The sequence below is a fragment of the Leuciscus leuciscus genome (assembly GCF_965113295.1).
Source record: "Leuciscus leuciscus genome assembly, chromosome: 2".
Classification (NCBI taxonomy): domain Eukaryota; kingdom Metazoa; phylum Chordata; class Actinopteri; order Cypriniformes; family Leuciscidae; genus Leuciscus; species Leuciscus leuciscus.
In genome coordinates this window covers 48,399,584-48,416,469 of record NC_138726.1, presented here as the reverse complement: position 1 = coordinate 48,416,469, position 16,886 = coordinate 48,399,584, and the positions used below count along the sequence as shown (strand labels likewise).

General features: G+C 35.9%; 1 protein-coding gene across 1 annotated transcript; it reads right to left on the bottom strand.

The window, feature by feature from the left end:
• Positions 1-38: 38 nt before the first annotated feature.
• On the bottom strand, positions 39-16,861 carry ubap1lb (ubiquitin associated protein 1-like b). Its single transcript, XM_082161212.1, has 6 exons — positions 16,722-16,861; positions 13,366-13,508; positions 8,979-9,563; positions 6,220-6,417; positions 3,201-3,302; positions 39-2,669 (listed from the first exon to the last, which is right to left on the bottom strand). The coding sequence occupies exons 2-6, from the start codon at positions 13,495-13,497 to the stop codon at positions 2,535-2,537; spliced, it is 1,152 nt and encodes a 383-aa protein (XP_082017338.1). The 5' UTR covers positions 13,498-13,508; positions 16,722-16,861; the 3' UTR covers positions 39-2,534.
• Positions 16,862-16,886: the final 25 nt, after the last annotated feature.

Sequence of the window (16,886 nt, the reverse complement as noted above, 5' to 3'; positions counted from 1 at the left end):
GTTTAAGATCAGCTGGGAGGCAAAGGAGAAACACGATCATCACAAATTATACTTTATTCATACAATCACTTATGACCTCAAAAACTGTAACCGTGTGGAGACTCTTTGACTGCTCAAACACTCAAGATCCAGACATTCCAGCATGCTTTCGTAACTATTGTAGAAGCTCCACTCATTACATGCGAACCTGAAGACACACTGATAACTAATCATGTTACCACAATGAAAACATTGTGTCCAATCTTTGGCAGCCGAACAACAGAATGTATAGATCTTGGCAGGACGTCGCTATTCACTCATGGTGTCTGGCAGCAGCTGTTTAACATTGAAGGTAACATTTTATAGGAACATTGCCATACCATAATGTTCACAAATACCAAAGTGAAACTAACAGATGAAAGCATGTGTTGACCTCACACAGATTTCAAAATATTTTTTCTGAAATGTGCATGCGTATTATTGTTTAGATTTGTTTTTTCTTCCAAACATTTGACTGAAATTTCATATTAATTAAGTTGTCATTTTTTTGTTTACAGTGGTAATCTAGTTACTGATGCCATTGTTGGAACTCAGCAACAATCTGAACACACTGAACCACTTAAATAACTGTCTGACACATACATAAGAAATGTAATATTTATATACATTGCATAAGGGATTCCCAAACGTGGGTTTGTGAGTTGATGAAAAGCTATTCATTAATTAAGTCATAAAATGTAAAGTTAAACCCAAAGTTTTCAGCATTTTATCAGTAGGGAATCTGATAAACCTGCAATTTTCCACCAAAATAAAAGCTCAAGGTTTAATGCCTGAAAGTGAAGAATTTAGTTTTTTAACATGTTTAATGATCACATATTCATGTTATTTTAAGGTACAATTGTATAATTACAATAGTATATTTGCCTTAATTTTTTCTAGCATAAATAAATAAATAATAATGTAAAAAAAAATTTTTTATTTTTTTTATTCTTATTTCTATCACTGAGGTGATTTCTTAGGAGTTTAAATCATATTCATAATATATGCCAAAATAATCACACTATATTTTTGACCAAATCGTGCAGTCCTAGCCTGTAAATAAATAAATAAAAACACTAACAAAAAGATGAAATATTTGTTTTCCTGCATGTCATTTGATCATTAACCAACATTAAAGAACCGTAAAATTTTTTGTTAAATCTATTGTTAAATTGAAATATTAACTTAAAATCTCAGGGGGGTATACAGTCATGGTCAAAATTATTGGCACCCTTGGTCAATATAAACAAAGCAACCTGTAAAATTTTGCATTAATCCCTTTTATCTTTAATTAAAAACAATTCACAAAAATCGAACCTTTCATTGAAGTAAAATAATTGAAAATATGAGGAAAATCACATTATGAAATAAATGTTTTTCTCCAATACATGTTGGCCACAATTAATTTCACCCTTTTATTCAATACTTTTTGCAACTTCCTTTTACCAAGATAACAGCTCTGAGTTTTCTCCTATAATGCCTGATGAGTTTGGAGAACACCTGACGAGAGATCAGAGACCATTCCTCCATACAGAATCTCTCCAGATCCTTCAGATTCACAAGTTCATGTTGGCGCTTCTTCTCTTTAGTTCACCCCACTCATTTTCTATAGGGTTCAGGTCAGGGGACTGGATGGTCACGGCTGAAGCTTCATTTTGTCATCAGTGAAACATTTTTGTGTTGATTTTGATGTTTGTTTTGGATCATTGTCCTGATTGAAGATCCAACCACGGCCCATCATATGATTTCTAGCAGAGGCTGTCAGGTTTTGCTAGAATCCACCATGTATCTGAACAAGAAGTCCAGGACCTCCAGCAGAAAAATAGGCCCAAAATTTCACAGATTCATCACTATATTTAACCGTGGACAAGAGGTACTTTTTATCCCTGTTAGCACTAAACACATCTGGTGGGGTTAATGCCAAAAAGCTCTTTTTTAGTTTCATCTGACCATAGAACCAGGTCCCAATTGAAGTTCCAGTCGTGTCTGACAACTGAATTTGCTGGAGTTTGTTTTTGGATGAGCGAGGAGGATTTTTCTTGAAAACCTCCCAAACAACATGTGATGATTATTTTTGATACATTTTTTAGGCTTTCTAACCCCAAGACCCCGTCGATTTATTTTTACAGCCATCTTTGAATATATTAATTAAGAGTGGCAATAATTTTGACCATGACTGTTTGCATATGTATATGTATACGTATATATATGAACACACATCCATACATCTAACAATGCATAACAATTCTAATGCATTTCACAATGTCAATTAATTTTATGAATTCCAAGGATGTTTGTTTAACATTTCTATAAATAAAGCAAAGGTTTGACTGCTATGGAAAACACTATAACAATGTGTTGTTACAGAGTCATTCTCTGGTGCAGATTGTCAAACTGTGCTTCTCCCCAAGGCCTCAACACATCATGTCTAGAATGCGCAACGAATAAACACAGTTCAGCATATGATATATAAGCAACAGCTATATGAGCTCTCTGAACAGCTAGAATCGACTGGATCAGGCCACGCGGGTCATGAGTTCCTCCAGAGCTCGCTCTCGGTGGTTCTCATGCACGAGAAGAACCTCTTTAATGGCGTTCTGCTGGAAGCCCATTTCATTAAACTGAGCAAGAAGGTGAAGGAACTCCTCAGCCTAAAATAGAGGAAAAATATATGTTAAAATATACAGTTCCATTCAAAAGTTTGGGGTCGGTACGATTTAAAAAAAAATGTTTTGAATTAAGTCTGAACAGTAAATTGTGAAATATTATTACAAATTTAAAACAACAGAAAACGTTTTCTATTTGAATATATTTGAAAATGTAATTTATTCCTGTGATGTAAAGCTGAATCTTCAGTATAGTCCAGTCTTCAGTGTCACATGATCCTTCAGAAATCATTCTAATATGCTGATTTGCTTGCTCAAGAAACATTTCTGATTATTATCAATGTTGAAAAGAGTGTGCGGCTTAATTTTTATTTTTATTTATTTTTTTTTAGATTGTTTGATGAATAGAAAATTAAAGCATTTATTTGAAATTTTAACATCATAAAAGCCTTTACTGTCATTTTTGATCAATTTATTGCATCTTTGATGGAAAAAAAAAAGTAAAAATCTGACTGACTACAATCTTTATAATGGTACTTTCTGATGAACAAAAAGTTGAATTGGCTCAATACATACCTTGGTCTCACAGTTTTGAAACATCTCCAGAGCTTCTTCAACCTGACTTTCATCATGGCCGAGTTCACATAACCGATCGCACGCAACCAGATAACGCAAGATCTGCAAGAGAACAAGCAAAAAATCCTTCGTACCGTATATGAACACAAAAACACTAACAGAGAATGGACATCATATATTCTTAAGAGGACAGACGTTTCATGTTCAGGATCAGATGATTTTGTCTGAGAGCAACGTAACAGATCACTTTAACTATAGGAACGAGATTGAAGAAAAGCCCTTCTCAGACACTTACTGAAAACAAGGCCAAGCTGTAATGGACTTTGGGGAAGACTGGTTTATCCTGTACCACTAAGTAATTAGATAAACTGATTGGGTTATAAGGCACACAGTACGTCATCATTGATATGGACTTATGAATGATCATTAGCTGAATCTGAGCCGTCATAAGGCATGATAAGATTGTATGTCAGGTTCAGAGTGGACTGAAAGCAGAGCGGTGTGAAACGTGAGAAGCGTGTGGATAAGAGCGATGGAGGACCGGCTGGTCTGTTTAATCTGTGTAACAAGATGAGCTTGGTTGATTCAAATCTGATCATCCGTCCCACCAGCTGTCTGATGTTGTCATGCTGAGCGGGCCACTGGGTAACTGAGGATACTGACCAATATAAACTCATCAAGTCTCTCTGCCCAGTCAGTCATTGACTTCACAGACACATCATCACATCCTTTCAGGGCTTTCAAGTAATATAATGATCTAGAACATATTCAAGTTAGTTTTAATTTGGATAAAGCCAAGTAAATATTTAATGACTGTAATGCTTAATACTTGGTCCATCTTGATTTTTTGAAGTTGTAAATAAATAAATAACTAAAAAGATTATTAGAGTAAGTTTTACAAGAAAAAAAAACTATTCCAGCCTTTCTACTTCAGAATTTCATAGTTAAATCCGATGTTTTTACTTGTCGTTTGTCGAAATTTACTAGCAATTTAAGAGTGACAATTGTTTCAACGTAAATCCTAGACCAATTTTTTTTTCAGTATTGAAATGGAATCATAAGCTGAAAAAACTGGCATTTATTATAAATAAATATTAATAACTTATAAAGTTTCTATTATTATTATTATTAAACTTAAAAAAATACAAATAAAATAAAGAATAATAATAATTACAACAACAAATTATTACATTCCTAATAATTTTTACGACATCTACCAATCAGATATCATATGCAGTCAAAAATGAATGAAGGCTTCTTAGTAGACAAGATGTGATGCAAATATTGAATTTGTATGGTACAAATATTGGATCAGTATTGAAAATCTATCCAATCACTTAAAAGAATAGTTCACCTAAAAATGAAAATGCTGTCATTATTTACTCACCCTTGGCCTCAAGTTGTTCTGTTGAACACATTAGAAGATATTTTGAAGAATATCGGTAAACAACTTGGGGGTGAGTAAATGATGACAGAATTAAAATGTTGGGTGAAATATCGCTTTAATATAATTTTACACAGATCAATAAAGAGCAGAGCAGCTTTAAATGTCTCTTCAGCAAACTTCTCAGGTGATTTACTGTAAGTCTTTTCTCATGGCCCCTTTTAAATAAACTTCAATGTAATCTTCCCACAATGCCCAACAACATTAATGAAATTGGCTTCATGTTAATGATTAAGTGTTCTCCTGAGGGAACCTTTGTAATGGTGAGAACTAGATACTAGCACATTGTGGAAACTTCAGGGGGATCTGGTGTCTATTTTTGTTGATTTTTTTCCCCTCCTCGTAACCAGAATCAGATTAAAGAGGATGGAACCAGATGTTTTGCTGTGACACAGAGCTGAAACTGAAGCACACAGGGATTGTGAGTAAAACCTCTGGCAATAATATCTGACGTTCCTTAAGTTTGTCCAGATCAATACAGAATATCTGAATATTAAAAATCACAAAGCAGGTGATTTCCAAACCTTCTTCATCCTGGACTGACATATGCCTTCACTGACATTTTGTTGCGAACCTTGTAGTAGTGAACTCAAAGAACAGAATTTAATATAATAGAATTTAATATATCAAAAAAAAAAAAAAAAAACTCCAGATGTGAGTGACACAAAAATATTTGCTTTAGTATTTGAAATGCTTTTTTAAAGTCTACCACCATAAACATCTTAGAGATATGTATGGACTGAATATCGCACGGTATATACTTCACCATTCAAAAGTTTGGGTTGGTAAATTCTAATTCTAATTCGAAGTCTAATGCTTGAGTAATATAAAAGTCACCAAAACGATGAAATAACACAAATGGATTTTATAGTGACATATACATTAAAAATAATAATAATAAAAAATATTATATTTCAGCTTTTTCTTCAAACTTTGCACACTTCGTACTTGGACTAAACCAACAAGTTCAGTATTATTTATTTACTATTATAGCATTTATTATTATATTTAAATTACTTTTATTCTGATATTTTTATATTTTTATAAGTTTTAGGTTTTTTAAATTTATATTTAGCTTTAATATTATTGAAGTTTTAGTAATTTTAGTGCTACAACTGATTTTATTTTAGTTATTTGCTATTTAGTCATTTATATTTTAGTTAAGGCAACATTTCTAATTTCCATTAATTAGAATTTTTTATTTTATTTTATTTTATTAAGGTTTCAATCTATTTATATTTTATATCAGTATTTCAATAAATAAAAAAAAGATATCAAAATATCAGTTTTATAAAGCATTTTAAACCTAGGACCAATGTATATTTACCTCTAAAACTAATTTCAAGCATTTGTGCATTACGTTTTTTATGATTATATGAAAAACAAATGTGGTTGGGTGTGTCCAACTGGTGCATGTTCTTTACTGGCAACCCAGCATGCACTTCATTGACCTTCCCCAGGGACACACAGGGGAGAAAATCTCAGGAGAGAATCTCAGCATTGCATCTTGAGCCCCAAACGAATCCCAGCTCACATTTCAACAGTGAAGCCCAGTAACAGATCTCCCTCACTGACCTGCTCTGGACTTTGCTGGCCAGTCTTCTGGAGGGCGATGATGGCCGTACGGAGAGGGTAGCCCTGCTCGGTCACGGCCGCCAGCAGCTCCCTCTCTTCTGGGCTGAGAGCGGAGAGAAGCTCCACCGAAGAGTCCAGGACGGCAGCGTGGGAATTGAGTGGCCGTGATGGGGCCAAGGGGGAGGATGAACCCTGGGCCTGGAAAAAACAACAACAGTGCCTCATGGTCACAGTACCCTTGAGAGATGAGGGCAGGAAACACAATACTAAGAAAATCTAGAATGATAAACACACTCTTGCCGGTGCAAGTTTTAAACCAGACTTAAAAACAATGTTTTAAGTATGTTCTGAAACATTAAGCTACTTGGGGACAGATTTAGTAATCAACGCGATCCCATAAAAGTGCTGATGGGAGTGGAAAGTTCTGCAGGTGATTTACTTACAACGTGCGAATTAAAGAACACAGACGCAGCTGGATCATTTCCATAAGGATTAACGCAATCTACCAAGAGCAGCGTAAATTAGCGTCTGGTTTAAGATGTGCATTTTTTTAGGCGTTAAAAAATGGCGAAAATACCAGTAAATTGACGAGTGCAAACCTTACTAAGTGATTCATTTAAAAACTCTCCACCCATAAATTTTGCATCTGAAAGGGAAACACCTACAAATGCATTTGCAATAAGGTCAACCGCAAAAACAACTGTCCATGCCTTTTCAGCGCACATTTTTTAACATCGTGTCTTTAGTAAATAAATCCTGACAGTTGTTTTTTTAACACCAAAGGAGGGTTTGTGCTGGCGCAAGCTGTTAGTAAATCTGGCCCTTAGTGTATTCAAGATATCCATTTTATCAGTATGTGTATTTCCTGAGAATCAATCCCATGACCTTGGTGTTGCTAATGCCATTCTCTACCAGCTGAGCTACAGGGACATAAACTAAAAAAAGGAATTGAATAAAGCCTGGAAGAAATATCTAACCATGGAATAAAACAACAGCAAAGGCCAGGAAACCTTTCTGGAAAATGCATGTAACTCTTTCTCTTTCTAGAAAAACTCTAAATGTAATGAAAACTACAAGCCCCCCTGCCGTATTCAGTGCACCGTGACCGCACAGCCCAGCAGGAGATGATGTCATGGGCATTAATAACAAGTTGGATTAGACTGTCAACAAAGGAGTAACCTTGAATCGTAGCTTTGCTGAGAAAGACATTTCCCTCAGAACTTCCACTCGCTAATCCAGACGAATTTGTTGCAGGCTTGGGAAGATTCCAGGAAAAGACTTAGCACTCACTATTATTAGCTAGTTCATCTTCTGAGACATTAAAAAAAAAAACCACAGAAGTACTTTGGAGAAGTCATTCATGTCTAATATCTGAATGAATTGAGATGCTCTGGCGGTCATTTCATGAGGAGCAACAAAATACCTCGCAGTCACAGTGTGACATATCAACACAGGATTTTCAATGAATCCGTATGGAAAGTGGTGAGAAGTGACTAAATGCTTCTGGATCACATCTCTGATGTCTCTTGCTTAAGTGATTAAAATACCTTTCTGGACTTAATTGGAGGCATGCCAGTTCAAATATATTTATAGTAGGGTCTACAGTTGCCTTCTAAGGACAACTCTTATTGTGGGCGCTGAACTATTAAAAACTTCAGTGAATTGACAACTATGAAAAGGTCTTCTTTATACACATAACATTTTTTTTTTGCAAATAGATTAACGAAATGAGTTGTCTCTGTCGAGTTGTCTTTGTTTATAGCCCTAAAGAGTACAAACTGTAATTTCTGGTACATCAAAAACATACCCAAACAAGTCCAGTAAAGGGAAGTGTCATTTATTTAACGTGTTTATTGTTTCAGAGCCACTAACGACCAGCCATTTGCAGTAAATTTGAACCGCACCTTTTGGCATCCAGATGAACCATGTTTCTGTTTTTATTTCATTACACTTGGTACTCGACCGTGCATTAGCTTGAAGTAAAATCTATACAGATGTATCAGATATGCAGATGTTTTTGAGATTGATAGAGATAGGTGGGTACAAACTAGTGTCGTATGTTGAGTTCATTTAAAAAAAATACAAAAATAACCTGTAAGCAATTTATTTTGGAATAGAAATCTGGGCAAAAGTCATGAAGAGTATTCCTGCCTTTAATACTATGGCTAAGGTCCCAAATGGTATAGGCCTACCTGATTTGTGTTCTTGTGACCTTCACTTATGCGCATTTGTGAAGCCTACAAGACCATAGGGTGTCCCATTTGTAATTTTAGGTTTCAAAAAGGGTTTCAATGTTTAGTGTGTAATGTTGCTGTTTGAGCATGAAAAAGGTCTGCAAATTTACAAAGTACTCTATTTCAGTGCGCACTGCTTCTGAACTCCCTGAATCGCCTCGATTGTTGTCTTAAGTTTTCTTCCAGGATTTCAAATAATACTCTCCCAAGACATACGCCAAATAAAGGGGGTCAGGCCAGATGAGTTGCGTTATAGTGTGTTTACTACCCCAGAACTAACGTGACCCATCCGACCAATCAGAATTTCCCAGACCAATTTCCCAAAAGCATCGCAAGCCTAAGCAGATTGTAGAACCATTGCCACCAATGTTCTCTACGATCAACTTCATGTGATAAATGCAGCCAAGAGCTTAACTGACAGAAGAGATGTGATGCAACAATGTAAAAAAATAAGATGTTTTAAGGCATTCGAGCATGAAAACTTATTCTAGTAGACCCCAAAAACAAAATCAGAAGATGTTGTACCTTTAGAGTGGGTCTGTTGATGCATTCAGATTGCAAGCAGTTGGTGTTTTCTGCGGGACAAGCATTAGTACTGCCAGCAGAACTCTGACTCCTCTGGAAGCTCCTTCGGGATGAGTAAGGCCCGCAGAGGGAAGACTGTCGGGAGTTCCCCAGACGCTGTGCGGAGAGGCCGCAAGGTGAAGGCAGGTTGAGGAAGTTTGATGATCCACAACTGTGCAAGTCTTTCAACCCTGGTCCTTGTCTTGGCAAAGCAAAATCACTCCGTTTGGGCTGCGCTTCACCCTCGCCGAGAGTGGCCCCATCTTCTTCAGTAAAGTCTTCGTCTTCAGAGTCAGAAATGGTGAATTTGACCCGAGCGTTCATTGCGCGGTAGTGGTCCGCGTTTAAGCTGCGGCTGCGGGGACGTGGGTTGGGTTCCCAGAAGTCACTGCTCCAGCGGCTGGCTAACCTGCTCTCCTGAGGGCTGCTGAACATCATCCAGTACGGCGGACAGGTCGCCGTCAGCTCACAGGGAGAGCGGGGACTGAGGGTCGGATAGCCGCCCTGGAGACCCGTGAGAACCCAGTTCTCCAGGCTGAACTCATACTGAAACAACAAAAAACAAAAGAGACATCTTTAGATTTGAGCTTCCAGTCAAGCCAAGTCACCTTTATTTTTATAGCGCTTTATACAACACAGATTGTTTCAAAGCAGCTTTACAGTGATAAACAGGAAAATAATCAATTTCGGCTGTTGTTCAGCTGAAGTCAACTCAGTGACTTTCACACATTAACATTAATGTTCAGTTTCACACACTTACATTAGTTTCAAACATCATCTGATCTGATGACATCTAAACCAATGTTCTTGGAGTTCACATACCAGATCTACATCAAAATGGAGCCAAATAGGAACATGCCAACCTTGTTATGACAACAACAAAAAAACACCATGTATATTTAACTTGCAACCCTATTGCAATCTCCATTTTTTTATGGAATGTACAGACCAGAAAAAAATGTTTATAACAGTATCACTCTTGACATCATAAACACAATTTTGAAAGAAAAACAAATAGTTGTCCGGTATGAGCCTTGGCTTTGCTAAATCTATTGGCCAGTTGCATTTACTGCTTAGACAGGTCTTACAAGTCAGTCATCAACTTTTTTTCAGCTACATGATGAAAGGGTAGATTGATCCGAAAAATCAGACTGAATACCCTCTAGGCTAGCTGGTAGTTCGTCAGACAATTAAGACACAGTCTTAACATTGTGTGGCTGCTTATAAAAATATCCTATAACTGTTATAGACGAATAACAAACACTTGTACTTGTCTTGGTAAATAAGTTAATCATGGCTGACAACACTAGTTACTAAAAACGAGCTTTTGTGTAGTTCTGCATCCAGACCACTAGGTGTCAGTATAAAGTCAAAGACCACTTATATTGACATAAAAAAAGAAATGCTTAGATGTTTAGGTTCAACACAACAAGGAATAATTCCCCATAACTGCATAAATACTGGACTGACAAGCCCCAAGATTTGACTATAGCAACATATAAATGTATGCTATGAGCTATTGCAATGGGAATCCTTATGAATATTAGTAACATCTGCCATTATCAGTATTATGGATCATAGTGAACATAAAACAGATGTGCAAAACACCACCAGCCAAATATTACACAATAATTTGCATTGCATTCAAGTCCTTAATGCAAAATTAAGCATGCAATGCTCCAAGGCAGGTACAAAATGTTGTTCTTGGACAGACGTGGGACAAATGACTAAGGCTACGTTCACACTGCAGGGCTTAATGCTCAATTCCGATTTTTTGAAAAAAATCGATTTTTTTGCAAGGCCGTTCACATTTCCAATTAAATGCGACCTTTTGTGATCTCCTGTGTGAACGTGAAATGACCCAGAAGTGACCCGCATGCGCAGAAGAGTACTCAACGGTCAACGACGTCACTTGTTGTTTGCGGAAGTAGCTAAACTTTAACTGTGATTCTCTCTCTCACACACACACACACACACACACACGAGCGCGCGCAGCGACCGTTACACAGGAGCCAGACAGCAGCCGCTGACCTATCTAATATCAGATTCAGCACAAATAAGTTAACATAACGTATATATAATGGCCGTAGGCTTTTATTTTATTTTATTTTTTATTAATGGGCTCGTCGAGGTCGACCCGTTCGGCAGATTTACCTCAGCTCGACGAATATGCAGTCCGTTTTCAAAACGACGACTACTTCAACGCAGAATTATGACGTTTTTCGCGTATCAGTGACGTGCGGGTCGGATACATGCGACCTGGCCGTTCAGACTGAAGTCGCATTTCAAAAGATCGGATATGTATCGGATTTGGGACCACATACCCAAGTGGCCTGGGTCGCATTTGAAAAGATCGGATCTGTGTCGTTCAGACTGTCATGAAAAGATCAGATACAGGTCGCATAGGGGCAAAAAAATCGGAATTGGGTCGTTTCAGCCTGCAGTGTGAACGTAGCCTAAGAATTTACACAAACTCAAGTTCAGCACATAGCCATAAAAGGTCCACATTAGCTTATTTCTGATTAGATTGTAATAACCTTTGACAGCAATATGTTTTCTTTACAAATACCTTGACCAGTAACACACAAACCCTTAGGAATTTTAGCCATTTTATCCCAATGGATCTACAGTACCAATTTACATCAACAACATTACATAGATTGCTGACAGCCAAGAACTTTTTTTTACCCTTATTGTTTTAGGTTTTGTAATCAGAGATATAATTATACTGTTTTTGACATGGTCCCATGTTGACCGCACACCTCCAAGATAAATAAACAGCATACTAGAAAGATCATATGTCAGTGTAATTAGAGAGTAGCCTAATCACAGATGTGAATGGGTTTGAGGTATAGCAGGGATACACTTACACCAAGTGTCTTTGTATTTTCCCATGTTCTTTTTAGTGACAGCCTGCACTCAGTGAAAATTACATTAAGTAATTGCTGTAATCACTGGATGCATTGGCAAATTACATTGAGCCTAATGCGGTTTATGGACGTCGCAGATGCTCTGTTGGGAATGCTCTTGAAGATCTCAGAAACACATACAGTAATTTATTATTACTAGTTCCTAAGAGAAGTGCCTCCTCTCGATCTGTTCAGCGTCTTTAATGTGATACAGGCTGCAAAAAGTACAGTACCATTTTTGTATATGTACATTTCTGAAATACATAACTTATACAGTTACCTCTGATAACAGATCACTCTAAACTGTAATGTGGACTCATGCATTTTCTGTAAAGCTGCTTTGAAATTATGTGCATTGTGAAAAGCGTTATACAAATAAATGTGAATTGAATTGAATAATATTTTTTTTTTATTAATACTTTTATTCAGTAAGGATGCATAAAACTGATCAAAAGTGACAGAAAGACATTTATAATGTTACAAAGAATTTTTATTTCAATTAAATTTATTTATTAAAGGAATCCTGAAAGAAGGATCACGGTTTCCACAAACATTTTAAGCAGCACAACTGTTTTCAACATTATAATCACACAAACAATACTAATAAATGTTTCTGGAGCAGCAAATCAGCATATTAAAATTATTTCTGAAGGATCATGTGACACCGAAGACTAATGATGCAAGTGGCTTTGCATCACAGGAATAAATTACATTTTCAAATATATTCAAATAATTTTTTCACAATATTTCTGTTTCTGCTGTATTTTTGATTAAATAAATGCAAATTTGGTGAGCAGAAGAGACTTCTTTCAAATATATATATATATATATATATATATGTATATGGACAAATTCTTAAGCCACATTTAAAATTGTCAAAAATGAAACAAAATCAAACTAAAATGGAGGCTCTAGATGCAGTGTTTTTCTCCAGAGAATAATAGTTATCTCAGTTTTCTCTTCTAGAGTTTGACAAAATCAAAATTCAAAGATTTCAATATGAACTCAATGTGAGCAAAATTTCACATCCAATTTTCCCAAGAGCAAATGATCTAAGCCTCCATCCAAATTTATTTTATGGATATAATCATATTGCACGTCAGCAATTTGTATCTGTTTATTTCTCTCAAAGAATCTAGTAGAAAAACTGAGACAAAGTTGATATACTCTTCGAAAGGAGGATAAAAGGTATTTGGATGCTTTCAGGTTGTCAAACATAAGTGGAACATTATTGAACTGAGGAGAATTGACTTCATACATTTAATTTAAAAATGCCTTGGGACCAGCTAGCTAAAAGTAATCCCAAAAATGGCTTGGGAAAAGAATAGCTGTAGTTTGTTTGAAGATATTAAAAGCGTGATAAGAGTCCAAATACTTTTTGAAGCCACTTGATAACATCAGGTCAGAAACATGCAGTTTAGAGACAGGAAGTATCAGACCTCAGTTTCCTGCAGTATCTTCAGGTAGTCGGGCAGAGTGATTTCTGGAGCTGTGAGGAGCTCAACCTCTTCCTTTGCATCCTCGAGGACGCCGAGTGGGATCTTGAAGGGAACCTCATCCAGACAGGACATTTCACCCCTATCTGAAAACAGAAATGGCATGCAAATAAATGAAACGTCTGAAACCAAACCGAACAATCTCACACAGTCCACTATTGATCAAAAGTTTGGAATAAATGAGAGAAACATCTCATGTTCACCATGACTACATTTATTTGATCACAAATTCAGTAAAAACTTTATTATTGAACATTGTGATATGTTAGGTTTTATATTTTAAAATGTACTTTTATTCCTGTGATGGTAAAGCTGAATTTTCAGCATCATTACTCATTATACATCATTACTGTATACATCATTACAGTGTCACATGATCCTTCAGAAATCATTCTAATATGCTGATTTGCTGCTGAAGAAACAATTATTAATATCATCAATGTTGAGAACAGTTGTGCATCTTCATATTTTTGTGGTAACTTATGCACAATCATTCAAAAGTTCGGGGTATGACTTATATTTTTAGAAATTAATACTTTTATTTAGCAAGGACGCATTAAATTGATCAAAAATGACAGTAAAGGGATTTCTATTGCGACAAACTATTTCTATTTCATTTAACTTTTTATTCAAAGATTCCTGAAAGAAATGTTACACGGTTTCCACAAAAATATAAAAAATGGGTTTCAACATTGATAATAATAAGAACCCTTATTAATAGATAAGGACCAATAATAACTGCACACCAAATCAACATATGCTTTCTGAAGGATCATGTGACACTGAAGACTGGAGTCATGATGCTGAAAATTCAGCTTTGCATCACAGGAATAAATTACATTTTAAAACATATCCAAATAAAATAAAATAAAAAAGTTATTTTAAATTGTTATATAATTTTATAATATTGTGGTATTTTTGATCAAATAAATGCAAAAACATTTTCAAGACTTTCAGTATTGTAACAATGCATGAAAAAACCCCACATAGTTGCATGTTTTTCCCCCCGTTCCAGCTTCTCAGAAAACATCTAAAACTGAAACGTCTCTATATTTGTTTACCTGTCCCTCAATAGTAAGGAGACTAGAGGATTAGGGATTAAAGATTACGTAGACTTGACCACCTGACTCTCTCAACATCACCGCCATGTGCAGAGACACATGCTCTATCATATGTTTACCTGTCAGAAACCTTAGTGGGAAAAGTGCATTTTTCTCAAGACTTTGTCAGAGTGGTTATAGAAATGATCTGCATAAAATCAGACCCAACGTTATTGGAAAAGTCCTCGTTTCCTATAGTAGTCTGATGTGTCCTGCACCCTATGGCCTGCTGAAGCTCTTCACTATGGCAAAGCGCTGGGACAACTGCTCAGATCTGATCCTAATATGCTGCTGCGTACCTTTTTCACCAGATGGTTTTAGATTTTCAATCTGAGCCGTGTCTTAACAGCCAGATGCTTGGTAAGCTCTTAAGTTGTTTTCCTTCTTGTGTAGGAAAGAACAATGAAAAGTTCAATAAGTTGCGGTATTCTGCCTAAACCACAGACAGAGGAGACTGGGTGTGAGCGAATAATCTGCCATGATGCTATATGAGGACTTCCATTAAAGATGAAAGATCTGGTCTAGTACGATGTGCTTTCCTGATACTTGAGAAAACACCTTTCAGTCAAAACCCTACTGAAATATACGCTTAATAGTTACATTTTACATTTACATTTAGTCATTTAGCAGACGCCCTTATCCAAAGCGACTTACAAATTAGGACTAAGTTCAGCGAGTCATCATAAAGAGGCAAAAGCAACAACAACGCAGGAAGTGCTCAAAATACGAAGTTCAGGTATTATTCAGAGTAGCATAAGCCTGATAAGTGATGTTTCAAAGGGAAAGGATTTTTTTTTCTTTTTTTTTTCTATAAGGTTAAGTGCTCACGGAAGAGATTGGTTTTCAGCTGTTTTTTGAATGTTGTCAGGGATTCTGCATTCCGGATGAGGGTGGGGAGAGCGTTCCACCAGCATGGAACTGTAAATGAGAATGTTCTGGAAAGTGATTTTGTGGCTTTCTGTGATGGAACCACGAGACGTCGCTCGTTGACCGATCGTAGGTGTCTGGTAGGGATGTAGACTCGTAGGAGTGAGTGAAAGTAGGAGGGAGCTGAGCCTGTGATAGTTCTGTAAGCAAGCGTCAGTGCCTTGAACTTGATGCGAGCAGCTAGAGGTAGCCAGTGCAGAGAGATAATAGTTCAACCCTAAAAGGAAAATTCTGGCATCATTTACTCGCCCTCAAGTTGTTCCGAACCTGTAAGAGTTTCTTTCTTCCGCTAAACACGAAAGAAAATATTTTAAAGAATAATTGGTAAGCAAACAGTTGATGGTAACCATTGACTTCCATAATAGGAAAACTACTATATGGAGGTCAATGGGTGCCCTCAACTCTCTGGTTACCAACATTCTTCAAAATATTTTCTTTCGTGTTCAACGGAAGAAAGAAACTCTTACAGGTTTGGAACAACTTGAGGGCGAGTAAATGATGCCAGAATTTTCATTTTTGGAAGAACTATCCCTTTAAGTATATATACACTACAAAGATATTTCACAAAACAGAAAATTAAACAGATTTATGTTAAATGTAAACAAATAAATAATAATATATATTTATTAGAAATGTTTTTTTTTATTATGGAATTTTAAAATGTATACTTATACTGTAATGCTGTAGAAAAAGAATGTAAAACTCTATTGTGCTAAAATGAGGATGCGGTATATTATAGTGGTGTAAAAATGTTTGTTTTATATTATATTTGAAATGTTACACATTTCTTTATTTAAATACTATAAAACACTTATAAACGTATAAAATAATGAAATCATATATACATTTTATATTGTATTACACTGTAAAAAAATATATTTTTTCACATTGTAAATTGAAGTACGTTTTAAAAGAAAATACTATTTCCGTCTTTCCAAATTTCATGTTTAATTCAATGCTGTTTCTTTGTAATTCTTTGTGAAATTTACTAGCAATGTCTGAGTGAAAACCGTTTAAAAATCCCACACCCAATTTTTCCAGTGTACAGCCTTCATTGAAACTGATAAACAAAGACATTTATGAAAATAATGCATTTAACAGCATTAAAACGTACAAAGAGTTTCAAATTAATTTAGACTTTTTAAACAAACATCCACATTAAGGAACCACCATTGAGTTGATCAAATATTCTTTAAAACAATTGTTCTTTAAATATATTAGCCATTTCTCTTAACTCAAAAACAGAATAATACATAATAAATGTTTCCTCACCCGTCTCCCGTGCGTGTCTCGTGTCAGTTGTGTGATGAGGACAGTGTTATCGCCACTCTGTAGAGACGTGTGTGTTGACTACCTCTGCTCCACTAATCCAATGACTAAACACACCGACATTGGCTGTTAACCTGAGCCGCTCACACCAACAGGAAGTCTACCTGA

What these genes read in the sequence shown, in the direction of transcription:
- ubap1lb (XM_082161212.1), bottom strand. Translation starts at nt 13,497, where the DNA reads ATGTCCTGTCTGGATGAGGTTCCCTTCAAGATCCCACTCGGCGTCCTC. An exon ending in GCCAGCAAAGTCCAGAGCAG is followed by an intron (nt 3,303 to 6,219) that starts GTCAGTGAGGGA and finishes GTTCTCTTGCAG; the next exon opens with ATCTTGCGTTATCTGGTTGC. An exon ending in TTCAAAACTGTGAGACCAAG is followed by an intron (nt 2,670 to 3,200) that starts GTATGTATTGAG and finishes CCTCTATTTTAG; the next exon opens with GCTGAGGAGTTCCTTCACCT.